Source organism: Moschus berezovskii, chromosome 25 (genome assembly GCF_049115385.1).
Source record: "Moschus berezovskii isolate FMDL1 chromosome 25, NW_MosBer_1.0, whole genome shotgun sequence".
Classification (NCBI taxonomy): domain Eukaryota; kingdom Metazoa; phylum Chordata; class Mammalia; order Artiodactyla; family Moschidae; genus Moschus; species Moschus berezovskii.
In genome coordinates this window covers 382,794-410,514 of record NC_142484.1, presented here as the reverse complement: position 1 = coordinate 410,514, position 27,721 = coordinate 382,794, and the positions used below count along the sequence as shown (strand labels likewise).

General features: G+C 58.1%; 1 protein-coding gene across 1 annotated transcript; it reads right to left on the bottom strand.

The window, feature by feature from the left end:
- Window positions 1-126: 126 nt before the first annotated feature.
- On the bottom strand, window positions 127-26,913 carry PTDSS2 (phosphatidylserine synthase 2). Its single transcript, XM_055415123.2, has 12 exons — window positions 26,701-26,913; window positions 20,174-20,275; window positions 12,542-12,624; window positions 8,934-9,001; window positions 3,201-3,335; window positions 2,868-2,918; window positions 2,356-2,469; window positions 2,109-2,227; window positions 1,706-1,820; window positions 1,490-1,635; window positions 948-1,133; window positions 127-828 (listed from the first exon to the last, which is right to left on the bottom strand). The coding sequence occupies exons 1-12, from the start codon at window positions 26,880-26,882 to the stop codon at window positions 669-671; spliced, it is 1,461 nt and encodes a 486-aa protein (XP_055271098.2). The 5' UTR covers window positions 26,883-26,913; the 3' UTR covers window positions 127-668.
- Window positions 26,914-27,721: the final 808 nt, after the last annotated feature.

Genomic DNA, 27,721 nt, shown 5'->3' with positions numbered 1-27,721 from the left:
GGCCAGCACCACCCACATCCCACCGGAGTCTGCCAGGGCTTAGGTCCAGGGGTGAGGGGTGGGGTGGGGCGGGGCGGGGCGGGGCGGGGAAGGATGGGGCTGAGGAGCAGCAAGGAGACACGGAACTGCAGGCCTCCACCATGGCTTTTATTTGCTGTTTGCTCGTGGAGGTGACCTCAACCCTGGACCACAGAGACCCTCATGACCTACTCTCATGACAGTGGGGACCAGGCCTCGGAGTCTCTGCCTCCAGCACCATCCACACACCCTCCAGGTTAGAGGGTCACATGGAAGATCCCAAGGAAGGGGATGTGCCCTTTCTCAGCCTCTTCAGGGTGTCCCTGGACGACTATCCTTCACACAGGCCGCCAGGGGGTGGGGGACCGGCGGGGCCCAGGGAGCAGGCGGGCACCACGATGCCACTGCTCGGGCCAGGCCATCTGGGTGCCGAAGTTTGGGGTCACGGAGATCCCAGGCTGACTGCATAGAGGGGCAGGGGCTCTGGCTCCACAGGGACCGGCAGGCCCAGAGGGAGCCCCGGAGCCAGGAGCAGGCGCTCAAGCACTCACACACACCGTGCACACAGGAGAAAAGGGAACCGGAGCCTTGAGGGCTGAGGCTGTCGGAAGGTTCACGGCAAGAATCACCAGGGCCCGAGGGCCCAGGCGTCAGTGTGGGGCCGGCACCCCCTCTCTGTCGGCCTCCTCGGGCCCCGAGGCATCGTCGGGCACAGGTGCGCGCCCGTCCACGCTGCCGTCAGCCCTGCCCTGGTCGTCCCTGCTCTGCTGCTTCTGCCGCCGTGTCTCCTTGTATCTCAGGGTGATGTCCCTGCGGGTAGCGGGGTTGCGTCACCACAGGCCGGCCCGCGGGGGGTCCCTGGATCCCGCCCCGCAAAGGAGCTCAGGGCCTGGGGCGGCAGACAGGACACCCGGGGCCGCGGCGCTCACCGCAGGAAAAAGCGCCAGACGGTCCAGGTGAGGGCGAGCACGGAGCCAAGCGTCCAGCACTGGGCGATGTAGAAGGGCAGGGACAGCGTCAGCGTGTGCGGGTCATACTTCACCACAATCAGCAACTCCGTGACCGTGATGGCCGCCACCAGCCAGGCCTGCTGGCCCAGCTTCTTGTGCAGCTTCCTGCGGAGGGAGGTGGGGCTGCGCCGAGGCCGAGGGAGGCCCCGCGAGGCCCCGCCCCGCCCCGCCCCGCCCCGCCCCGCTCCACCCCACCACCCCGGCCCCGCCCCTACGCGGCCCTTCCGGGTCGTCCCTGGGGCCTGAGCTCTCCCGCGTGGCCCCGCCCCCGCCGCCCAGGCCCCGCCCCCGCCCCTCGCGGCCCTTCCGGGTCGTCCCTGGGGCCTGAGCTCTCCCGCGTGGCCCCGCCCCCGCCGCCCAGGCCCCGCCCCTCGCGGCCCTTCCGGGTCGTCCCTGGGGCCTGAGCTCTCCCGCGTGGCTCCGCCTCCGCCGCCCAGGCCCCGCCCCCACGCGGCCCTTACGGGTCGTCCATGAAGTCGTAGATCTCCCGCATGGCCACGCCGCCCACGTTAACGAAGAAGACGAGCCGCAGGAGGACCAGGTAGTGCTCGGGGGGCAGCCACAGCACGAACTTCAGGTAGAAGGTGTTCAGCTCTGCCAACAGAAACTGGGGGCAGAGGAGGGTGGCGGGGAGCCCGGGCGGGGGTCCGCGGGAAGCCCAGCCTCGCCGGCCTTACCACCAGGATGATGCCGCACACGGCCAGCCAGCGGCGCAGGCTGGAGGCCGGCTTCCACTCGAAGCGGACCCAGCTGTAGGGCGTGAACTGGAATACGATCCTCTTCATCTTGCCCCTGGAACCAGCGCCCGTCAGCTAGGGCAGCGCTCTCGGGGCACGCCCGCCTCCCCGGCCCCCCAGGCCTTTTCCTAGACAGTTTCTTTACTTCTTCACAGAGGGAGGCAGCCAGGAAGGGGTGGCCCCAGAAGGGCTGGCAGTGAGGACAAGGAGCTGGGTGGCCAGGATGGGCTGAGAGCAATGCCCAGGGTCACATCCCAGGTGGAGTTCACAGGAGGCAACATCCTTGCCTGTGGCCCCTCCCCAAGGGCCCAGGCCCGCCAGATCAGCAGCTCTAGAGACGTACTTGTAGGTTGGAATGTTCCAGAGGCCCTGCCACTTGTATGTCTTCAGGGACAACCACTCGAGGGTCTTCATGCCACAGTAGATGCCCAGCCCGTTGCAGACAAGCACATCCATGATCCACTGGGGGTGGGAGTCAGGTGGGAGGTGGCATCATGGGCCCCCAGCACCGACGGCCCTGTCGGAGGGGACCCAGAGCTGCCCTCCTCCCCACACATGTGGCCGGCGGGGATGGGGGCAGGGGCACCTACGTGGTCCCACCAGCACTCGCTGAAGTTGGGCAGCTGGTGCTCCAGGCTGTACTCCAGGAACTCGAACATCACGCTCACAATCGTGCACATCCACCAGTCGCGGATCATCAGGGTCTGTGGCCGAAGCCAGGGCGTCAGCTCTCGGCGGTGGGATCCCCCAGGGACAGCCCGCACCCCCCCCCCATGCCCAACAGTCCTCAGGGACACAAAGGCAGGAGGGCAGCTTCCACTCCAGCTGCCCTGATTCGGGATGCTGGGGCAACTCTCAGGTATGCCCCAACCTAGGGGTGCAAACGATTAGCTACGGGCTTATCCCACCCAGGGACTGGAGGCCTCCGTGGGTCGGTCTCCTTTGCTCTCTGCTGGCCACTGCAATGCCCAGGACACATGAGGTGAGGCCAGCGGCCTGCCTGTCCAGCACTGGGGGCCCCGCCCACCGCATGGCTGGAAAACAGCCCAGAGCTCAGGGTGGGCCTGAAACCAGGTGTCCTGTCCAACAAGGAGGTACCTACCTTCAAGTACCAGCCGATGAAGTGTGCAGGCACGAAGCCGTCCAGCTTGTCCTGTGGGGGCAGATGCAGGCCTCATGCTCAGTCCCCCAGTGCGAGCTGGGAGGGGACCCTGCCATCGCCAGAGGGCACCCTCACACGTGAGCTGCTCAGCCCCTGGGTCCCCCACCCCATCGAGTCTGCAGAACGACTCAGGTTCCAGAAACACCCACAGCTGGGGCAGCACCCAGGAGCCTGTTCAATAATCCGCCAAGCTTCACGCCCAGGATGTGGTACACTTTCCAGGAGGAGCCCCATAGCATGAGGCCAGTCAGGTGGCCTCTCCTGGGCACTCACCCAGACGTTGTGGAAGGGGTCAGTCTTGTTGTCCGCATCGTAGATGAGGCAGTTCCCCCCGTAGTCCCTCTCTGGCAGCGGGACCCCCAACCTGGGGTCCACGTACTTCAGAAACTGGCGGCCGTCCTGGACGGTCTGCAAGGCCAGTGCCCGCGTCAACAGGGGGGGTTTGCAGTGTGCAGACAGCGCCCACCGACTGGGAGGGGAAGCACCTGTCTCAGTGTGGTCCCACTTGGGGCTGGGCAGAATGGGGGCATCTCAGGTCCGAGGGCGTCCCCATGCCCCCATGGGGTCACAGGTATGCCTCCCATGGAGAGGCTCAGATCACCGATCTCCCCCTCTCCTACCCTAGTCTGTTCAGGGTCCAGACCCCACACAGAGGAATGGCATTGTGGGATATGCTTCTTCACACGGTGCCCAGGCAGCCTCTCCTGACACACAGCCAAACATGCCTCTAGATCCAGCACAGAGACTTTGGGTGTCACCCTCAGTGGGGGAGGACCCGCCCCCAAGAGAGCACTGTTCCTCCCTCTACCCCCTCTGGCCACCAGCTGGGGCCCCAGATACCAGTCATCAGGACCCCAAGTACCGGCCAAGGGACACACAGGGAGGAGGCTCCAGGCGGGGTGACGAGATGTGGTCTGTGGTGTGCAGACAGATGACACCCAGACCTGCATCTTGTCACACGACCGAGGTGACGCCACGAACAACTGAAATGTCCCCACACGTGCTCTGGGAACATGGGATCTGAGGGCCAGGAAGCAGGGCAGCACCTGTCAGCACTGCGTCCCGGGTCAGGATGGCCCCCGGACTCTGCAGAGCCCTGGACACTCACGCCTCAGAAGGGAGCAGCACAAGTGTAACAAGTCTCTGTCTCAGGGCATCCGAGGAAGTCGGCTGCTGTCCCAGCCTCGGGGCTCATCAACCAAGCCTAGAGGCCAGACCAGGAACCTCCACTCCAGTGAAGGCCGAGGAGGCCGACTGACCCCTGGACCCTCTGGGACAGGGCAGCAGCCGGGCAGAAAATCTAGACACAAAGGCCAGGACCCACATGGCTCCATGCTGCTTATTGACAGGGCCCAGATCCTGGTTCCTAGGACTATTCTAAAGACACCAGGCTCCCTGGAGAAATGGCTGACTCCAGGGCTGGGGCAGGGGGCCCCAAGACGGGCCTGGGTGGGGGTGTCTTCCCCACAAAAGGAGGGAGGTGCTCAGAAACATCAAACAAAACACCAAGATCCCACAAAGACGGGGCATGAGAGCTCCTCGCAGCCAAAACGGGAACGATTTGAGCAACAGATCAAACACTGACTTATAACCCAGAAAATAATGCAGATAACTGCGAGGAGGCGCTGATGTCAGAAATGAGCTGGGGAGAAGACACCCCCCCACAGGCTTCCCGCTGGGCTGTGGAGCTGCTCCCGCTCCTGGGAGGGGCCTCCCTCCTGAGGGCCGGGGAGGGGAACCTGACAGACACACCTGCCAGGGATCTGGATCACCACCAGTGGTCAGGATGTGTGTCAGATCCTAAAAGGTCACACCCCCTGCAACCCTGATAGCAGAGTCAGAAAAACACATTCCAGGCCAACTACAGACAGGGTCTCTTATGAAGACAGTCGCAAAAATCCTCTGCATAATACTGGGCAAGTAAATCCAGCAGCATATACACAGGGCTAGACCCCACGACCAAGCAGACTTATCCCAGGAGTGCTGAACTGGTTCAAAATAAGGAAATGAATTAACACATCATGTTAGTAAAGGGAGAAACCCACATGATCATGTCATCTGATATTAAAAAAAAAGCATCAAACCAACAAAATTCAACAGCCTCTCATGATAAAAACACTCAACAAATTAGGAACAGTGGAACTTCCTCCACTGATACAGGGCATCTGGTGAGGGCTCCCTCTTGAGAAGGTGGGGGTGGGAAGGCTGGTGCTGGGCAGTGAGGCCAGAGATGGACAGACAGACACTCAGGTTGCCGAGGAAGACGTGAGCCCCTGTATTCCTGCAGAGAGCCCCTCAGAAGCCCCCTGAACAGCAGCAGAGCTGTGAGAACGAATGAGTCAGGTGCAGCTGACAGCACAGAACAAACAGGCTGTGTTTCCAGATGCCAGGACCAGCAGAGCAACGTGAAGCCAAGAGAAGCCCAGTGAGGGCTTCAGAAGAGTGATACTTAGGGATACACTCTGAAAACCAGAGCAGCGCTGGGAGGAAGCAAAGACCCGTGGAAGGGGGAGTCCTGTGCTGCAGAGAAGAGGGTAAACTGAGAGGAGGTGTGGGCTTCGCTTAACAATGACTAACGGTAGCAGACGAGTCACATTAGTGTAAGATGTTTGTAACAGGGCAGACGGTGATGGGCTAATGGAACCTCCGCACCAGCCTCACAATCCTGTAACTCTGCTTTAAAATAGTTTCTTTTAAATAAATTTTAAAAAACATGGACCATTAATAAAAATCAATCAGAACAAAAACTGGTCTCCCCAAGACATACTGACGTCCACAAACACGTGCAGGGATGCTCAGCGTCACGAGCCATCAGGGACGTACAGGCGAACTAGGGAGAAATGTCACCACTTCACACCGAGAGCTGGGGGGACGTGGAGAAACTGGAGGCTGTGCGTGGTTGGCAGGGCTGTATTGTGGGCAACAGCTGCCATGGAGCGCAGTCCGGCAGCCCCTCTAGAGGTTAACCAGGATTCCCCAGCAGTCCCACTTCCAGGCGAGTCCTCAGAGGAAGGGAAAGCAGGGCTGAACAGACACTCACACACCACATTCACAGCAGCGCTACACACAGTCGCTAAAAGTGCCCGCTCAGCATAAGTGAACACACAGACATGGTATGAACACCACGGGACGTGGCTCAGACTTAAAAAGGAAGGAAATCGTGACACAGGCTGCAACACGGATGGACCTTGAGGACATGCTGCTGAGAAATATCCAGTCACAGAGAGACAGATGCTGTCTGACCCCCCAGAGGACGCCCCTGGAGGGCTCACAGACACAGACACAGGGAAGGGCCGGGGGCCGGGGCCGTGGGGGGAGGGCAGTGAGTGTTCATCTGCGAAGATGAACAGGTTCTGGGGATGATGCTGGGGAAGGTAACACAGCCTGGTGAATGTCTCAGTGTCCCGAGCTGGAAATAGTTGAGATGGTAAATTTTAAGTTACGGATTTTTCTTTTTTACTATAATTAAAAAACATTTTTAATTAAATGCACTGCAGTAAACCTCCCCCAAACTGTACCGAATTCTACATACATGTGTGTGTGTGTGTGTACGCACGTGTAAGACTGAACCATGGTGAGCTCTGTGGATTGCATCAATATCGATTTCTTGGTTTGATACTGTCTTATATACATATTTATTTTAAATTGAAGCACAGTGGACTCTAATGGCCGAAAGTGACGAGGAACTAAAGAGCCTCTTGGTACCAGTGAGAGGGGGGTGAAAACGCTGGCTTAAAACACGACATTCAGAAAACTAAGACCACGGCATCCAGTCCCACAGCGCGTGCATGCTCAAGTCACTTACGTCCGACTCTTGTCAACCCCACAGACTGGAGCCCTCCACGCTCCTCTGTCCACAGGATTCTCCAGGCAAGAATATGGGGTGGGTTGCCATGCCCTCCTCCAGGGGATCTTCCCAACCTAGGGCTTGAGCCCAAGGCCTCCTACGCCTTCTACATCCCAGGGGGATTCTTCACCGCTGAGCCACTGGGGAAGCCCCTCTGGTCCCGTCACTTTATGGCAAACAGAAGGGGAAAAAGTGGAAGCAGTGGCTGACTATTTTTCTGGGCTCCAAAATCATTGCAGAGGGTGACTGAAGCCATGAAATTAAAAGACGCTTGCTCCCTGGAAGCAAAGTGATGACAAATCTAGACAGCACATTAAAAAGCAGAGACATTACATTTGCTGACAAAAGTCTGTCTAGTCAAAGCCATGGTTTTCCTAGTAGTCACGTATGGACGTGAGAGGTGGACAGTGAAAAAGACAGCGAGTCGAAGATGCCTTCGAACTTGGTGCTGGAGGAGACTCTTGAGAGCCCCTTGGACTGCAAGGAGATCCAAACCAGTCAATCCCTGAAGGGAATCAACCCTGAACATTCAGTGAAAGGACTGAGGCTGAAGCTGAAGTGCCAATACTTTGGCCACCTGATATGAAGAGCTGACTCACTGGAGGAGACCCTGATGCTGGAAAGACTGAAGGAAGGAAAAGGCAGTGGCCGAGAATGAGAAGGTTAGACAGCATCACCGACTCAGTGGACATGAATTTACTCTGGACGATAGTAAAGGACAGAGGAGCCTGTCTTGCTGCAGTTCAGGAGGTCACAGGGTCAGACACAACACAGCGACTGCACAGGAGCTCACAGCACTGTGTGAGTTTTCAGGTGCACCTGCTATCTCACCTTCAGGCAAAATATTGAGGGACTGGGTAACAGAACACAGAACCTACCTGTGTAATTTTTTCACAACTTCCTGGGAATCTAATGATTCCAAAACAAAATGTAAAAGGAAACTCAACATGAATGAACAATCTCAGTGTAAAATATAAAACCGTGGAGGTTTTAACAGAAAACATAGGAGAAAATCTTAATAAATTGGTCTCAGACAAAGAAGTCTTACACATGACATCAAAAGCACAGAGAAGAAGACGAAAGACCCACCACCGTTACAGGAACAAGGCCCAGCTGCAGCCCTGGGGGAAGAACGTGCAGGCCGCTGGCAGAGGGCCCTGTGCCGGCACAGCATAGAAGCCCTAACAGGACAGTAACCAACCGCCGGTTTCTCAAAAGGGCAAAGATACACGCCTCACCAAAGAGGAGGTCTGTTTCCTGGGTCATAAATGCAGGAGAAGTCGGTAAACATCATGAGCCTTTCTAGAAATGCAGCGAAATCCATGGAGAGATACTGGCTGAAATAAAAGACCCTGAGACTGCGAGAGCCATGAGGGCCCGGCCATCGGGCCGCCCCACCACGACACAGGGGCCCTCCCGGGGCCAGGGCACACTGGAGCCTGTGCCGGAGGCTCCAAGCCGCTCCTCTCACAGCCGTCCCACGCCAGACCACACTGCTGGAGGGACAGACGGTGGTGCCTCCACCAGAAACACCTTCCACGGCAGAGGAGCGGGTGCTGGCAGGCAGCCGGGTGGGCTTCAAGGCCGCGAAGGCTGTGTGGCTCCACTCGCACGAATGTCTGAGACGGACGCCAGGGGTGCAGGGGACAGACTGTGGCTGCAGGGCAGGACCGCGGGGTGCCGGGCTCCGCACTGACTCTGGCGTGTACACACACAGACACAGACACAGACACACACAGCGTCACGATTCCCGGCCCTGCACACCTTCCCTGAAGGCAGACTTTCCCATGTGACGATAACTCACTCAGCCATCGCTGACGGTTCTGAGACTGAATACTGAAGTCCACCCTCAAAGGCACATTTGCTTAACCCAGCAGAGCAAGGAGTGTTATCAGACAGATGTCGGCGGCAACAAATCCTGATCCGAGATTTCCTAAGGAGACGAGTTTCCAACCTGCTCCCACTGACCACCTTGCCGAACACGTGCCAGAAGGGACAAACGCACGCACAGCCAGCTGTTCACAGACTGGAAGCGAGGCCACGGTGACCGGCCCGGCCCACCGCCGATGCTCAGCGCCCCATGTCTGCTGCCAGAGCCGCCTCTGCCACCTCACACCCACCTGAACCCCCCATTCATGCAACCAAGAAAAACCGCTTACCTGGAAGAGTATAAAGATGAGAAACAGCTCGTAGACCACACTAACGCAGAGCCAAAATCTCCAGTAAGCTGCAGAGACAGACAGCACAGAGGGTTAGGGACACTCGCCCTGAGGCTCCGCAGACCCCCAGGAGGCTCCTGGACGCCCGCCACGCGTGGGCCCTGCTCCAGGCCCCTCTTGGGTCCCTAGCAGAGACTTCAGAGGCGAGCTCTAACCCGGGGGTGAGCACACATTTCTCCCTGGACGCTTCACCTTTTCCTCCATTCCTGTTCCCAAGCTTCCATCTCTTCTTGTCTCGCTGCCATGGCAGATGGCCCACAAACCGCTGGACACGAGCAGCAACAGCAAAGGCCCTTGTCCTGTGTCCACTGGGACACTCCTAACCTTCATAACTAAGTAGGTCTGCAGGGTTTTGGTAGAGACTTTTTTCAAGTTTAAGAAAATCTCTTATGCCCAGTGTGCTGTCGAATCGGTTCTATCATGAATGAATATGAAAAGCTACTCTTATGCCTTCGTGGGAATCCATTTTTTACCTTCAGTGTTAGTGTGATGAGTGATGTGAACACATTTTCTAACATTAAATGGTCCCGAATTCCTGGGATGACGACTTGTTTTAGGAAACTGTCCTGAGTTCCAGTCAGCATGCTCGTCCGGTGGTGACACTTAGCTTGTACGTTACATACTTTAAGGCTGCTGAGAGTCCACCTTAAATGTTCTCAGCGTAAAAACAGCTGAGGTGACACGAGGTGGCAGAGGTGCTGACTAACCATACTGCAGGAGCCATTCTGCAATATGTGCATGAAGTCACCACCAGAACCCCTAAGCTCACGTCACGTGTCAATCACACCCCAACAAAGCTAGGGGAAGCAGCCCTTCTGTTGGCTGGTTCTCTCCCTAACCACCTGCCTTCCACTCTCTCAAGCTCAATCTTCCCTGGCAGATGAGACAGTGGGAAGGGGAAGGTCTAGAGCTGCTCCAAGAATCTTCATAAACCTGTTTAATAAGGCCTAAGACACCTGGTTTTCCTATGCTTATGTCTGTGGGAAAAAAACAGCCCACCACCAGGCTACTTTTAAAAGCTAATTTAAAAATAAGCTGTGCACACACACGTGGCCACGGTTATTCCACAGCTATTCCAGGTCATCTGTGACCACGGTACACATCCTCCCACCCTGAGCTTCGCTGGGACCCGGCCAGGCCGTGTGGCAGGTGAGCGGGGTGTGTGCGGGCCTATTCTCTGGAAGCAGGAGGGACGTGTGCGGCACTCATCTCCTGGGTTTGAGTCCCTTGGCAGCTGCCTGGGCACAGTTGTGCACACACTGGGCCCTGGGGTGGCCCGGCACCCCTGGAGCCTGTCCCGCATCTCTCTGCCAGGAGATCTGTGAGAACCCAGTCTCGCACAGGCAGGACACCCAAGCTGATTAATTCTTGGGAAAATTGGCTATGTACTTGGGAAGTAAACAGCTGAGGTGACAAACATTCTTCATGCCCTTGAAGATGGGGACACCTGGAAAAGTCTCCTGGGTTCGAGGCTCCAGCAGCAGCTCCAGGGCTGTGGTGGGGGATGCAGGGGGACACAGCCATGGTGACCAGCCGCTGCCTGTGAAGGCGACTCTGTCCCTCCTCGACCATACCCACATGGGTCAGAAAGGCCCCCCAAGCCCCCACCACTTGACTGTGAAGCCCACCAGGAGTCCAGGCCTATGCACCCGCACCCCCGGTCCCCAGAGGCCCCTGTCCATCCCCCGACCAGTGTCTCCACACCACCCCCCGGCCCCGCCTCGCGCTCCCTGAACCACACAGAGGCTCCTGAAGCTGGTTCCCTGAGTCTGTCTGCCCTGCTCCCAACTTTTATTTTCCTCCTAAACATCAACACTGGCCACCTCAACAGCACTGGCAACGTGCCTACTTACTCCAGCCACAAATGAAAACAAAAATCATGAAAGGAAGGGGCCTTTTTAACGGGCCAGAGCCAATTCCAGTTTCCAAATAAATCAGGTCCCCAGACGGGTGGGCCTGGAGCCTCGTGTCTGCTCCCCCAGGAGCGACCTGAGCCGGGCCCAGGAGGGCGGGGTGGGTGGAGACCCCGAAACACCTCCTCACGCTGTCCTCCCGGCCTACAGATGCAACCTGATTTCAGGATTTGAGGACTTCCCACCGAGCACCAGGTGAACAAGACATCTGGCAGGTGCCACGTGGTAACTAACCGAAGCTGGCAGAGAAACAAGGTGACACACAGCAACTAAAGAAGGGCAAGCGCGGTCAGAGCACAGACTCAGACGCCACAGAGGGAGGCCGGCCGGGCCCGCCTGGCCGGGAGCTGCAGCCAGGTTCAGAGCACGTGACCACGTCCCGGGTGATCTGGGCGGGCCCTGCCTGTCCCACCGGTAACTTCACCCGGCCCTGGTGCCCACGTGGCCTCGCTGCCCCACTCTGGCCAGGTCCCATGGGAGCCTCCAGCACTCGTGTTCTCCCTTCCAAGTCCATCTCACAAGCACTGAACACACCTGCTTTCTCACTGATTCTGGTTTCTGACACTTGAGCTCACTCCTCCACTACTCCGTTTAGGAGTCCACACCCTTCCTGGGCAGCCCTGCACAGGCCCAAACCAGTGGGGAAGGTCCTGCAGCCCGAGCTCGGAGGCCAGGACAATCACACTGCTCCACACCCCAGGCAGGGACCACGCAGGCTTTACCCACGCCAACGTCTCAAGGGGCCAAGTGGCTGGTGAACCCGAGCCCTCCCTTCTGGAGCGAAGCTGAGCAACAGCCAACATGGACCCTTAATCTGCTGCATCCACAGGTAATCGGGTGGGGACACCTGTGTGCACACGTGGACATTTACCACGGCCTAGTTTATCGCCGTGGAACTGGGAACCCCCACGCACACCATCATTCCAGGATGGGATTCGTGTGTGTAGTATGTTCAGATGAGGACTGAAGCCACCAAAAACCCAGTTCTCAAAATGTTCACAAGGACATGCTTGGGTGAAGCCTAAAGTGAACAATGATGATGCAAAACACAAGTGCAGCTGCCGCTAATTTGTTTCCAGCTCCACGACCGAGTGACTGAACTGAACTGCACTGAAGTACAAGAGTACAAACCCATGAAACTGAACGGTGGGTCTATTCACGAGTGGTTTTCATTCCATTTAAAAGGGTGACCCTGGGATGGAGGCGGGATGGTGGAGATAGGAGAGCCGGCTGTGGAGGGCGCCCACGCCCAGGGACACCCCCCCCCCACGGTGAAGAGCAAGCAGGGGGCTCTGCAGCGGAAAGCAGAGCCACCTGCGAGAGGCCACGCCAAGTGCTCTGCGTGGCCCCAGGGCCCCTCCGCCCCCGGAAGACTTCCCTGACTAGCACAGGGTGGGCAGCAATGGGACAGGAGGGCCCGAGCCGGGGGGTGGGGGGAGGAGGGGCCTGAGGAGGGCGAGCAGCCCAGAGAAGGCTGGCTTCACGGCACCTGAGAAGCCGGTCTCGCCCGCCCTCCTCGCCGACGTCTGGAGGCCGGATGGGGCGGGGCGGGCAGGACACTCACACGCAGCACAGACACAACGCAACCCTCAGAACAGCACCACCGGCGCACATGGAGAAGAAACGGCAAGTTACCTGGGTGAGGTCTGGAAAATGGCCCGTCTTTAGCTTGTGTGACTCCAAAACACAAGAAAACCAAAATACTGGCCACAATACCTCTGCAAATAAAGAACAAACAGCCCTCAGTGTGTGGAAGCGGGAAGCTCTGGGTCGGTTCCTCCCAGGCAGGAGGTGGGAGGCAGCCTGGGGCACCCACGGTGGGGACTGCCCCGACCCCCGGTGCGGCAGAGCTGAGGCTCAGCCGTGGTGAAGCAGGTGGCCGAGCACTGCCGCCCTAGCCTGCACGGCCCCCAGAGGCAGCACCACCCCCGGAGAAGGCCCTGGCCCTGGGCTGGCTTCTGTGTACCATCAAGAGCTAAGGCAGGCTTCATGTTAAACACACACACCACAAACCAAAAAAAACCCCTCCAAGTCCACACGTGATGGTCCAGGGTTCATAAAGCCCTAGAAGGAAAGATGTTGTCAGGGTCCCACGGCTTCCCGCTCCAACAGGCAAGACCCTTGGTGGCTCTTTCACCTCAGGGCTGCGTATCCAGTCCTAGCAGGAGCCCACCAGGAGACAGCGAAAGGCACGCAGACACACACGGTACCCCTGCCCGCCACAGGAGCCAGGCCCCATCTCGCGTTCCAAGCCGTGGTTACCCCACGTGGCCCAGGAGCAGGCCTGAGGACCCCGAGTCCCGGCCCCAGCCCTGGCAGTCAGCGCACACTGGGCGCAGGAAGCACATGTGGGGCTGCCCAGGGCGGCGGCCACCCTTCCGGGCCCAGAGAAAGGACTGAGACGCCCTCCCACCCCAGCAAGATTACCTGGGAAAATCTGTCCACCAGAAGCGCTTTTAGAGGAAAGCAAACAAATTACACTTTAAAATAGTCTTTTAATTTTAGAACAGAAAAGTTACAAAGACAGTATAGAATTTCCCACACCTATCAGTTTGGGACCTGTCACAACCGGTGAACCAATACTGATACAATAACTAAAGTCCACAGTATTTCTTTTTTCCAGATCTCCTCAGTTTTCAAACTAATGTGCTTTTCCTGCTCCGGGCCCCCACCCAGGCCCACACCACAGTCCCGTCTCCTCAGGCTCCTCTGGGCTCTGACAGGCGCTCAGACGACCCCTGTCTCGACGACCTGCACAGTTTTGAGGAAGACTGGGCAGGCGTTCTGTGGGTGCCCCTGAATGACGGCTGCTGCTGCTCATGCTTAGATCAGGGCAGGCGTTCTGTGGGTGCCCCTGAATGACGGCTGCTGCTGCTCATGCTTAGATCAGGGCAGGCGTTCTGTGGGTGCCCCTGTTCATGCTGCTGCTGCTCATGCTTAGATCAGGGCAGGCGTTCTGTGGGTGCCCCTGAATGACGGCTGCTGCTGTTCATGCTTAGATCAGGGCAGGCGTTCTGTGGGTGCCCCTGAATGACGGCTGCTGCTGCTCATGCTTAGATCAGGGCAGGCGTTCTGTGGGTGCCCCTGTTCATGCTGCTGCTGTTCATGCTTAGATCAGGGCAGGCGTTCTGTGGGTGCCCCTGAATGACGGCTGCTGCTGTTCATGCTTAGATCAGGGCAGGCGTTCTGTGGGTGCCCCCGAATGACGGCTGCTGCTGTTCATGCTTAGATCAGGGCAGGCGTTCTGTGGGTGCCCCCGAATGACGGCTGCTGCTGTTCATGCTTAGATCAGGGCAGGCGTTCTGTGGGTGCCCCTGTTCATGCTTAGATCAGGGCAGGCGTTCTGTGGGTGCCCCCGAATGATGGCTGCTGCTGTTCATGCTTAGATCAGGGCAGGCGTTCTGTGGGTGCCCCCTGAATGACAGCTGCTGCTGTTCATGATTAGATCAGGGCTACAGGACTTTTGGAAGTGAGACTAGAGATGTTAGTAAGACCATCTTCCCATCGTATCAAGGGTGCACGCCATGGACACAACCCGGACCACTGGTGCCGCCCTGGACCCCCACAGAGTGCGTGTCAGGGGTCTCCCTTGCCCTTGGGAGGGCGGCCCCTGCATGGGGGTGGAGAGGAGCAGCTCCACAGCCCAACAGGAGCCTTTCTGTGGCGGAGATATATCTTCTCCTGACTCATCTCTGACATAGCATGGACTCGAGGGTATCTGCATTGTACTTGGGTTATAATTCAGCACTTGATTGCTTTCTTTGCTCAAACTCTTCCAGCTTCGGCTGCTGGGAGCTTTCATTCAGCTCCTGTATCTCCTTGATGGACCCTATTTTGTGGAGTCAGCATTCCCTCCCTTCTGGTGCTGGAAGATACCCCAGGCCATTCTTGGGGTCTCCCTGTCCCAGCCCTGGAATCGGCCATTTCTCCAGGGAACCTGGCTCCTTTCCTGGAGAACAAACGGTCTGGGCGCCCATGTGCTCCTTCCCTCTGGACCCTCTTGGCCAAAAGAACAACAAGACGTCTGTGTGCCAACCTTGCACACACGCACACTGCAGACACTCCTGTGTGTAACCCGGCTCCACATTACACTGCACCTGAGTCCTCACTGATACCCCAGCAGCATCTTATCCATGGTCACCTGTGATCTCCCCCCAGCACTGAGCCTCTCGGCCCCCACCCGCCACCTGTGTGGTCCCAGGGCACGGCTGCTGATAACCCGCACCTGTGGGAACCAGCTTCACCCCGGGGCACAGTGCTCTGTGCACGTCCCGAGCCTTCACGCCTACAGACCCCACTCATGTCTACAAGGTAACTTACTGGGATTTGGTTGGGATCTTACTGAATCTATCGGTCCAGAAGAAATGGCACCTCACCAATACTGAGATTCTATCAGCGAACATGGACTATCGGCCCCCTGATTTAGATCTCTGATTTCTGTCATCAAAACTTTGCAGCTTTTCTTACGTGGATCCTGTACACTTTTTTTTTTTCGATTTACACCCGAGTGTTTGATTTTCGCAGGTGGCTGCAGTCAGCGCCTGCCCCAGCCCCTCCCTGAGGCGCTGCGCTCCCGCTAAGGCAGGGGCTCCTCCTTCGGCGGCCGCATTCCCGCCTGGGGTCCTGCGCCTGCTAAACAGTCTTCGCAAGCTGCACACGTAGCTTGGTGTTGTTCTGTCTTGTGGGTTTTGACAAATGCACAGGGTCATGTATATGTATTCACCATTACGACATCAACATGACAGCGTCAAGGCTCCGAAATTCCACACCCCACCTCCTCACACCCCCCGCCCCTGGAGACCACTTGTCTCCCCTCACAGCTCTGCCCTGTCCAGGTATCACAGCGCTGGGCACACAGCCTTTCCAGGCAGGCTTCTCTCACTCAACAATAGGCATTCAAGCTTCATCTCCGTCTCCATGGCTTGGCAACTCATTTCCTTTTACTGCTTAATAATATTCCATTGTATGAGTGAATGCGCTCCATTGTCCACCCATTCAGCCACTAAGGACATTTGGTGGCTTCCAAGTTTGGTGCTCACAAACAAAGCTGCTGTAACAGTCCCGTGCGGGTTTCGTGGGGCCGGGCATGGTCAGCTCCTCTGGGTAAACACCAAGGTGCAGCTGCTGCTTTCTGTTTCGTCCTGTGACGGACGCTCCCACTGGCGATGGATGCGCGCTCCTGCTGCCCCAGGTGTCGCCGGCACCTGGTGCTGCTGCTGGGGCCACTGGGGCCCGTGTGTGGCGGCGTTCCCTGAGGACTCACGGGGCTGCGTGTCCTTTTCTGCGCTCACGGCCTTGCTGGTGTCGTCCAGATCTCCCTCCAGGTGCTTCTGTGCTGCTGGAATCCCGGTGCCGAGCTCCGGAGCTCTCTGCACAGTGAAGATAAACATGCCGTCAGGCGTGTGTCTGGCGAATGTCCCCCACCAGCTGCGGCTTGTCTTCTTGCTGTCTGAGCAGTGTGTTTTGTAGAGCAGAAGTTTTTCATTTTAATCAAGTCCACAGAGCGTGTTTTTGGCATTCTATTTAAAGAGCCATCAGGACTCCCCTGGAGATCTAGTGGTTAAGACACCTGCTTCCCTGCAGGGGGCGCCAGATCGATCCCTGGGAACCAGGATCCCACATGCCGTGTGGCGTGAACAAAAAAGCCATCATCAAACCCATCACCAGATTTTCTCCTGTGTTTTTTTCAATAAATTTTAGTTTTCTATTTCACATTTAGGTCTATAATCCATTTTGAATTAATTTTTGTGCAAAGTACATAGGATCTGGTTACTTAAGGGCCACTTGCCATCACTCTCCTTTCTCCACTGACTTGCCTTTCTCCTCTGTCAAGGACGAGGTGGCCATGTGGCCCTGGGCTCTGCTTTAGCTTCCCCCAGCACCACTGTGCCAGCCGTGTGCAGCCAGCCATTCAGCCGGGCAGCCTCCACCCTCTGGCTCTGTTCCTCCTAAGTGCTGTGGGTACATGGTACTTCTTTCTGTTACAAATAGGCAACATACACTGATACTGTACATGGATTGATAAGTCTACACATTTACAAGTGCACGAGTCAGTCCTAAAGGAGATCAGTCCTGGGTGTTCTTTGGAACGACTGATGTTGAAGCTGACGCTCCAATACTTTGGCGTCAAAGTATTGACGCCCAAGAGCTGACTCATCAGAAAAGACCCTGACGCTGGGAAAGATTGAGGGCAGGAGGATAAGGGGACGACAGAGGATGAGATGGTTGGATGGCATCACAGACCCAATGGACACGAGTCTGGGTAAACTCTGGGAGTTGGTGATGGACAGGGAGGCCTGGTGTGCTGTGGTTCATGGGGTCGCAGAGCTGGACGCGACTGAGCGACTGAACTGACATCCCAAATGTCACCAACAGATAATGAGCCAAAGGACTGGGGCGCGTCCACACGGTGGACCACCCCTTGGAAATGGACCAGAATGGCTGCTGACAGACACGGCAACACGGGTGTCACAGAACCATCACACGAGGGCGCGAGCCGGACGAGACTCTGCGACAGGCAAGGAGGGCCTGTAGAGACAGCCGAGCAGAGGAGGCCCGGCGCGCACCTCCCCCTAGTGGCAGCATGTGTTAACTAGGTGCGTGTTATAGTAAATGACACGTCAATAAAGTTGGCTGAAGAAGGAAAAGCTACTCTCCTGAAGTGACAGAAGATGTTAAATCCATAAAAAGAGGCGAACTTAAAAGTTTAGGGAAAGCAAACCAATTTCCTAAATTTTTAACAACATAAATATACCATAACCATAAAAAAAAATAACCATAACCTTTGGGAAGCAAACGTCAAAACCTCTGACTTAATAAAAAGTAAAAATATGTGTGCCCCAGCAGGCTCCAGAGACACAGAGGGCTTCATCACAGCCCAGGCTGTGAGGTGCTGACTCGGGGAGCAGGCGGGACCCCCTCTGGGGTCCAAGGGGTCCTGCACACTCTCCGGTCCCTGGGAGAAGCTGCAGAGCCTCGGTCAGGTGCAGGGGTGGGGCCCGCAGGCTTCCAGGACAGGCTCCAGGCATCATGGCAGCCCCAAGGGCCTGGAGGGAACTCTCTTGACTTGAAGTGGTTGACAGGGCACAGCAGTGCCTGGGGCCTCAAACTCCTACCTGCCTGCCCTCCCCAGCCCCGTCTCTGCTGAAATCACACAGGGGACCTGGCAGAGACCCAGGTGGCCCTGTTGGCGGCACCCTCTGTGCCCTCGCTCGGACACAGACAGTTCGGGAGAAAGGCCGGCGCAGGATGAAGAGCTGGGGACGTGCCCACAGGACGTGCTGGGGCGGCCAACAAGCCCCTTTGAAACTGGGGGTTGGGGTGGGGGTTCCTGGCAGCAAGGCTTTGAGATTTACCTAGCAAGTGTCTGGTGAGACCCAGCCCTGCCCCCGGGACAGTGTTCCAGGACACTCTGTATGGAGGGGGGCGCGGCTATTCCCTGGGACTGTTCTGGCCCGGTGACATCAGGACTGCTCATCTCTGGCCCGGCCTCACAGCCACACGGGACACCTCTTCAGTTTGACCAAGTTCTGCTTTCCGGGCTTCCTGCACGGCTGCCCCCAGCAGTTGGTGCAAACACTCCACTCGGGGCTAACACACAAATTCACAGCGAAGACCAAGTTCCAGTCAGAAATCCCCTCGAGGCAAGTGCAGGGACCTAGCCAAAGTGCCTCATTGCCTCCCAAATCCTCAGGGCCCCCTGTGGTGGGGGGACAGCCCCAAGGGCCCACCCGGGGGTCCAAGAGCAGTGCAGCTGCCTCCTCGGCGCTGGGCCCCACTCCCACACTTCAGTGTGACCACAGAGGGCTGGGGAGGGCTGGGCACTCAGAGGTGCTAGACTTGGGGGCTGACACGCAGTGCTTGGAACGAAGAGGAAGACCCAACAAAGCCAACGGGGAGACAGCAGGGAGGCGGGGTGACCCTATAGAGCGTGGAGCCAGGAGCCCGGACAGGAGGCCTGCACCTCATGGGGGAGGGCGAGACATGCCTCCCGTGTCCTGGACCCTGGCATCCACGTCACAGTCTAGCCGGAGGGCAAGACCCCAAGGGTGAAGGAATACAAGCCCAGTCTACCCGCCACCGCCGAGCACCAGCCTCCCGGCAGCCCTGGGCTCTAGACAGTGCCCTCCACCTCTGTTCCTGCCTGGCCTCCTCCAGCCACCCTAACAGAGCAGTGGGGCCGGGGCCTCAGGACTGAACAGTAGTGGGGGCTTCATGGGACCAGAGGGGAGAGGTGAGTCCGTCCAGTGTAGAAAGTACACAGGAACGAGTTCTAAAACCAGCTCATCTTCCCTACGCACTTCTGAGACTGACCCTGGAATCTATCAGATTCAGGCAAAGGACACAATCCTGCCAGCTAGTCGTCTCCTGGACATAAGAGAAGATAGGCCACGCTCCTCACACGGGGCCAGAACTTTCAACAGCCTCTTATCAGCACAGTGCAGAGCACAGCGCCGACTGAGGGGCCGCTCCTGGCTTCCAGAAAGCCCAGACGCTCAAACTCACAGTCACTGATTCACAGCAAGAAACACGGGTTTGGTCTTCCTCTGTTTCTAGCCACAACTCCTAAAATCCCCCGAGTTCCCTAGTTGCTGAGGGCTACAAAGCTGTCCTTGGTTATGTTTTGAATTCTGCCTCCAGATGGGAGTGCTGCAGGGGAACCAACCACAGGTCCCCCAGCCCTTTGGCGGGGGGCAGGACAATGAGCTGACCACCAGTGGTCTGCCTCGGTCAATCGATGGCGCTGTGTGGAGTCCAGAGGCCGGGTGAGCGACCCCCGAGGGCCTCCGGGGATGCGTGGGCGCTCAGCACCCCTGCCCCACCACCCACGCCACGTGTCTCCCCATCTGGCAGTTCTTCTTACAGTGAACTGTTTATAATAAATAAGCAAAATGTTCCTTGATTTCTGTGAGCCACTCTAACTGAACCCAAGCAGGGGCAGCAGGTGACAAGTGCACCTGCACCTGGGGCCTAAGAGGGCAGCTGCAGCCTGGAGGGGCTGAGCCTAGGGCCACACGGCCTGGCGCTGCCCAGGGGACAGCATTGGAACTGAGCTGACCTGCTGGACACTCAGGCGAGGCCTGGGATGTCAAGGGTTAGATGGGTGGGGAAGCCGCCCCATCGAAGCTGACCCGAATCCCTGACCCCTCCCTGGAGCCGGGTAGATGGTGCCAAGGCTGGGCTGGGCAGAAGAGGGGCTGAAAGTGCCGCAAGGCCCCAGAGCCCCAGGAGTGCAGACCCTCGCCCACTGCCAGGCTGGGCAGGTACCTCTTGGTGTTGTAGGCCGTGTCCCTCGGCGTCTCCTCCAGCAGAGTCACGTAGCCCAGCACGCAGGTGAGAATGAAGAGCACGGTCAGGGTGTGGGCCCGCCTGCAATGCAAACACAGCCCACGTCGGCGCACAGAGAGCACAGGGGACCACGCGGGTGACACGGCCCTGAAGGAGCGCACTCCATCTTTGACTTGCAGCTCAAAACCCACTGACGGCTGGCTGCGGGTCTCGTGACGCTCGGACGGTCCTCTGTCTGCGTGTCGGCTGAGCGGGAGGGTGGCGGGGAGCAGGGGGCAGCTCTTGTTCAGAGGGACTGGGCCACAGGTCACACAGCTCAAGTCACAGAACAGATCACGCCGAGAGACCAACCTCGCAGTTTATGCCATGACCACATGTGAGAGCCCCACGAGGGCGACACAGACACAGGCGCAGAAAGAGGCCCCGGGACCTGAGTGAGGGCGTGGGGCGTGAGCACTGCCGTCCACCCGGAGACCGGGCGGGGGACGGCTGCACGGACGGGCTGGGAAGCGGCCCCTCCCTCCACCTGGCCACCCGGCTGAGGCTGCAGAGCCCCATGCGGAAGCAAGGAGGCTGCTCTCGGCAGCCAGCAGGCCTGCCTGACCGGACACACGGCCCCAGCCACCATGCTGGGTCGAGCGCCACGCACCTGCCGGAGCCCCTGCCTACTAACAGCTGTCTGCAAAGGAGGCAGAGACCCAGCTCCTAGACCAAAAAGAGCAGAGTGTGTCCTTAGAGAGACACCTCCAGCCTTGAGGGACGTCCCGACGACTCAGCGGGCAACACGCGGGAAGCACCAAGCCATCACTGGCCACCGAGTGTCAGTTCCCTGCCTGCCATCAGAACTCCACAAAACAGGGAAGAAACTAGAGTCAGTCATGAGCTTGGAGAAAACATTCACGACACTCACGCCTGACGGAGGCCTCTGTACCCAGAACACATGAAGAGCTCTTACAACTCAACAGTAAGGACAAACAATCTCCTGAAAATACAAATAAGACTCGACACACACTTCACAGAAAAAGGTACGTAACTGGCCAGCAACACATCGAGGGTGTGCAGCTTCACTGGCCAGTGGGAGCGGACGAGTGGCGAGGCTGCGTGGGGACGCCGTGGAAGCCCCCAGCCTGGCCTCCGGCAGGCCCCCCGCTTCACCGTCCTGCCCAGCTCGCTCGCTTCTCTCCCATCTTGGTCAATAGCAGTGTGACAGCCGCCACAAAAGACGCTATCAGCAGTCTAACAGCACTGCAGCGTTCCTCTTAGTGCAGGAAGAACTGATACGTGACTAACGCTACGTGCAAGTCCCCACCCACGAGACAAGGAACACCTCTCTGTTTGGTTGTTATTTTCTGCTTTGTTATGAAAACAGAAATGTGGTGTGCAGGCAAGTCAGCTCCAAGTGAAGAAAGCAGACACTGCATTCATTCTTTTAACCACATTTCACAACACTTGCATTTAAGGCTGTCAGAAGTGAACAAACTCCTACTTTAACTGTTTTAATACAATTCAATAATAACATATTCACGTGTGAGTCTGAGGCCGCAAGGGAACTCTAGGACCTCAGCCTTCCAGCTGAACTCCACACGGTGTCTCAGGTCCGAGATCGGTGCAGACGACTTCACGAGGCCCTGCTCCAGGCTGTCACTCTTGAGGCTCCCTGAAAGTGGTGACCCACAAACTCAACTTCTGCTGGACACCAGTCTACACACAGAGGGACTCGGCGAGCTCAGCTGCCTCTCCTGCGTTGAGGACACGGCCCACCCTTTCCACCCGATTGGCACAGGAGAAGCAGAGTCGCTGAGACCCCACCAGGGCTGAGCTGACAATGACGAGCCATGGGACTCTACCTCACCTCGGCCCTGAGGATGCTCAGAGCTGAACCGCATTGCCAGGGTCACTCAGCTCGGTGATGGGGGCCTGGAGTCTGAGCCCTGCCCAGCACACCGACACCAAACCTTTGTCGTGAGGTGAGGAGACCCAGCCTGAGTGCTCCCAAGTGACACAGACAACACGTTGGCTAGAATACCTACCATGTGCCAACAAACCCCAATTCTGCCTTCCTGAGCTCTCGCTCTTGGAGCAAGACAAACAGAGGGCTGGATATGGGGAAAGATGAGGTGGGCAGGGGTGGGGCACAGAATCAGAGAAGGCCTCACAGCAGTCCCTGGACCTGGAGATGCAGGTCCAGGCCTGCAAGACAAGAGCTGAAGGCCAGCCCAGGGCGGGCCAGCAGTGGGGCCCACATGGCTGGAGGAAGGGGTCCCGCCTTTTGAGGACCAGACTGATGGGGTGGAGAGCAGAGGGGGCTTGGGTGGAGCCACAGGAGGCCTGCTCGAGTCCAGAGTGTCTGCAGCCTGCACCCCGAGGGAGGCAGATGCCCCTGCACTCCAAAATGCCCATCTGCCTGCCCCGAGAGGCAGGGGCCATGCTTACTCTGGTGAGCATTTTCAGAGGAAAAAAGCAAAAAACAGGAGTAAGTCAGAAATCAAGGTGTTAGAACTGGCCGCAAAGGGCCCTGCAGCACAGACTCCTGGCCAGGCTCCTTTTCAGTTCAAACACCAAGTCTGAGCTCAGATTTCTCCTCAAAAACCACAGAGCCCAGAAGTGGGACAAAATCTATAAAGCAGTGAAAGAAATGTTGAAGCAGCATCCCCAACCCTGAGTAAAGGCGGACGGAGGAAGAAGGCGGGAATCCAGCAGCAGGCCAGCCACGCAAGAACCACCACGGGAGGTTCTCCCAACAGAAGGGAAGAGACATCCGAGGGAAACCCGGGGGCCAGGAAGGAAGACACTCCAGGCACTGTCCTCACAAATGCTGACAGGGGCCACCACGGCCCATGTCGGGAGGCCGGATGGATCAAACAGGACTCGATGTGGCCAAGCGTGGATGCCGGGGCTGGGAATGCTGTGGAACGCTCACTGTGAACAGAGACGTTGCAACAACAACACACTGGGGCTCAGGACACTGGAAGACTCCATGTCCCTCCAGATGCCAGAGCTCCCAGAGCATTGCCTGGCTGCCTGGCTGATAGGTGACGTGGGGATCTGGGCACAGGGATCGCTCGGCCATGAATCCTGTGACTTGGCCACTGGGCCAGTGTGAGGGCATGAGGACAGTGGGCTCCCTGCCACGACCAGTGGAAATGGCCCAGCTGTCAGCCCCTCTCTAGAGAGGACCAATTCACTATGCTGCATAGGCAGGGAGGCATTCTGCCAAACCAATTAGAGAAGATACGAAGATGTTTCTGTGAGAGTGAGTGCACAGCGATGGCTTGGCCAGGTAAGGCCAAGACCAGACGGCCAGTCCCGGGCCTGCAAGAGGCACCTAGGGCCACTGACCAGCGTGACCAAAAAGGCATCAGCTGGCAACTCATGCTGCCCAGATGTGGGCGAAGCTGGCAAACCCCAACCCACAATGACTGAGGGAGGCATTTCCTGGAACCTGGGGCATCTGAGATCTGCTCTGCAGATTATCATGCTGCTGCTGCTGCTGCTAAGTCACTTCAGTCGTGTCCGACTCTGTGTGACCCCATAGACAGAAGCCCACCAGGGTCCCCCGTCCCTGGGATTCTCCAGGCAAGAACACTGGAGTGGGTTGCCATTTCCTTCTCCAATGTGTGAAAGTGAAAAGTGAAAGTGAAGTCGCTCAGTCGTGTCTGACCCTTAGCGACCCCACGGACTGCAGCCTACCAGGCTGCTCCATCCATGGGATTTTCCAGGCAAGAGTACTGGAGTGGCTTGCCTTTGCCTTCTCCGGCAGATTATCATACCTACTTTTAAAGCACATTGCTAACAGCAGAGCCCTGAGAATCAATTTAGGGCACTCACCCAAGGCTCGGTGTTGGAAGAGGTGAGCATACAACGAGCATTTCCCAAACGTCACAACCATCCATCTTTCCCGTGACTTGAAGCATGGTGACCCAGTGCTGATTCGCCTACCTTCCACCTACAGGTGGTAACGTTCAGAAGCACCTGGCAGGGCACTGGGTCTGTAAGAGTGAGCCGAACAATGTTTAGGCAATTTGAGCTGCTGTGTCTTTCCCCAGAGTCTGTGGTCCTGACGTTTCCCTGAGGCGCTCCCCACTGAAGGTGCCACACTGCAGAAGAGGGGTTGGCGCCGCCACAGACCCTGCCGGCCTCTGCCCCTTCCGGCCGGAAGCAGCCCAGACTGGCACGGACCCTGCCCGCCTCTGCCCCTTCCAGCCAGAGGCAGCCCAGACTGGCACAGACCCTGCTGGCCTCTGCCCCTTCCAGCCAGAAGCAGCTCAGACTCACGCAGACCCTGCCAGCCTCTGCCCCTTCCAGCCGGAAGCAGCCCAGACTAGGACGCCAAGGCTCAATCTGAACTCCAAACTCTGTGGCTGAGAAGTTGACCCCCAAGAAGCCCAAGCTTCTTTGAAAACGAAAACTGTTAGAACAAAGTTTTGAACATGGAAGAGTTATTTTGAGTAACTGTGGAACATAGTCATTTCCACAAATATATACCTTTCAGTCTTTAATTTTTTGGTAACAATCATTAATAAAATTCCCTGAAACAGAAAATTAAAATGAAAGTTTTTAAAATCCCAGCACAGCAAGTCAATGATGGGAGACTCAGAAAGCAGCTGGGCCCTACAAGTGAGTCATTCTCACCAGGTGAGCATCTGGTTACCCGCCTTACGGAAACGTGAAGCTTCTTCCCCTACACAGGTAAGGGCAGAAGCCCGGGGTGCAACGAAAACCAAATATGCCGGCACCCCAACACCTGTGGTGGAAAGGCTGGGGCACCTTCCCTGGAGGCAGGTCCAAGGAACCAGCAGCCCTGGGGCATGCCCTCCTCAGAGCCTCCCAGGCTCCATCATACCTCCCCACAGGAGAGCCCAACTACGGCAGGCCTTTCTGCATCCCCATGGGCAGGGACCCACGGGCTGGCAGACAGTGCTTCTAAAGATACCTGCACTCGCTCTTCTAACTCTCTGCCTTTTGAGACCAGTGCAATGCTCAGCATCCCCCTGGCCAGCACAGGAAGCCTGTTTGTGCCAGAACCTAAGCTTCTTGTTCCGTTCTCTGTTGTTTGTCCGAAAGCAGCAAGGGAAGCCCCCCAATGGGAAAGAAGCAAAGCAAGCCGGGATCTCAGTCCCCCTGCAGCAGCTCGGGTGTGGGGGCTGCGCCCCAGGGTCTAAGCAAGCCGGGCACCGCCCCAGGGTCTAGTCCCCCTTCAGCGGCTCGGGTGTGGGGGGCCGTGCCCCAGGGTCTAAGCAAGCCAGCCACCGCCCCAGGATCTAGTCCCCCTTCAGCGGCCAGCAGCTCGGGTGTGGGGGGAAAGTGCCCTCTGGCCTGCAGTCTGAAGGGGCCCTGCCCCACAATCAGGACAGCCGATGACCTGGTCCACTCACAAAAACGTCCAGCAGGGTCCCACAGTGCTCAAGTCACTAGCTCCGGGGCCGCACCCTCACCGAGCAGGGCACCCCATCCTTTCCCTCTCCTTCTGGCTTCAGGCCACTGGCGCACAGCAGCTTCCCAAAACAGGGCCGGTCTTCCCGTCACCCACCTTTCTCCCACCCCTAAAGCAACTGCCTGCACAACAGAGGAGATAACACCAACCTCATCAGAGGGCTGCTCCCCCCACCACACCCTCTCCTTGTGACCTCTCCTGGGTCAGATATAAGACACATGTGGCCGCACGTGCACCTCCTGAGGTTTCCCAGACCTGCTGAAGAAGCTGCTTGCATGCAGCATCCCTGCGGGCTACGGCCCAAAGCCACCACTGTCCCCAGGGCCCATCACGGGACTCAACTTCAGCTGGACTTGAAGTGAGCAGCAAAGGACAGCCACAGCCCTCCTCTCAAGCACACTTTCCAGGGTACAGGGTTTGTCCCTCTAACAAGGAAGGGAAAAGAAGCTCAGACAAGCAAAGGATAGCCCAAGGTCACTGGGTCATCAGGTGCACGAGCCATGTCTGGGACCTGTTGACCCAAGGCTGGTTTACTGGACCCTCAAATGCAGAAGTGCCCAACTCGGCCCAGGAACTCTTTCAACTCTGCTCCTGGCTGCCCCTCCCTCCGTGACCCCCCGCGAAGGCAGACCAGAGGACGGCCTCACGCCGAGGCATGGCCAGGTCAGAGCTGTACAGGGGTCAAAGGACTGGCCCGGCGCGAGGCCACTGAGGAGAGGGAGCGCCTTCCCTCCACACTCGTACGCTGGGCTCCTGGCGCGAAGTGCGGCGCGGATGTTCCCCCACTTGCTGGGGAGTAGGGTGTCATCTCACAAGGCATCCGCACCGTCAAAGGGGCCGGACGCAGGGCAGAGGGGGACTGCGGGCAGGGAGGTCAGGAACAGCCGCTCTGAGGCGACCGGAGCCTCCCGGGAGAGGGGACGGGGTCAGCGGCGGGGTCTGGACCTCCGGGCAGGCCGCGTCCGGGGGCGCCGGCGAGAGGCGGCCCCGGGGTCCCGGGCACACTCCACCCGCGCGGCGAGGCCACGCCCCTCGCGGCCCCGCCGGCAGCCGGCGACCCGCCGTCCCTCACCAGAAGAAGGTGTTGGTGCCGTCGTCGTAGACCTCGGACTCCGTGCTGCGGCGGCCCGCGGCCGGCCCGCTCGCTCGGCCCGCGGCCTCGCCGCCCGGCGGCTCCTCCGGCGAGGCCTTGCCCCCCGGCACCGGAGACCCCGGCCGCGGCCCCTCGGCGCCGCGGCGCTCGCCCCTTCGCATGACGCCCGGGCCCCGCCGCTCCGCCCCGCGCCTTGACCCCACGCACCCGAGTCAGCGCGAGACCGCGCGGAGAGCGCCGGGAAGGGGTCGCGGCGCCCGCTCCGCAGGGTCTCTGGAGAGCAGAGGCGGGGGGCGGCAAGAAAAGGGCGGGCGGCGCATTGTGGGACTTGTAGTCTGAGCGCCTGGGCGCGGGGTATCCTGGGACTCGTAGTCTCCGATGTCGTGCGTTAGGAACAGTGCTTGCTGGGAGGGATGCCACCTGGTCGCTAGGTAACTGGCGTTGCGTGAGTTGCGGGAGGAGCGACGTCTCCCTAATCAGGGGCACCCAGGCTGCCCCAGACCCTCCTACTGGGCTGTCTGCCCTGAGCCACGCCCCAGACTCTCCTCCGCAGGCGGCCTGTCCCCAGGCGTGTTCTCCCAGTCTTCACTGGGATCTCCAGACTCAAGCGTAGTTCTTAAGAGAGGAGTAGATATGCTGATCTTGGTTGACTCAGATGATTAATATAGACAGAGCACCATGCAAAAATATTCAGTGAACCCCATTTGGAAAAGTCTGGCAGCTCCTCAAAGGGTGAGAGAGAGTTGCCACGGGACCCAGGTATATACTCAAGAGAAATGAAAACATGCAGAACTGTACATGGATAGTCACCTTTAATAATAAATTAGCCAGTTATTTCACTGGCCAGTTATTTCCTCCCGCGAGGCCTTGTCCCCCAGCAAGTCTCCCTGACTAGGGAGATTTATTTAGGAATAGCAGAGGAATTGCAACTCAGGATATGTGAGCAGTGGTGGACCACAGGCAAATCCAGAGAACAAGGTGGGGAAACTTGCTACTCTAG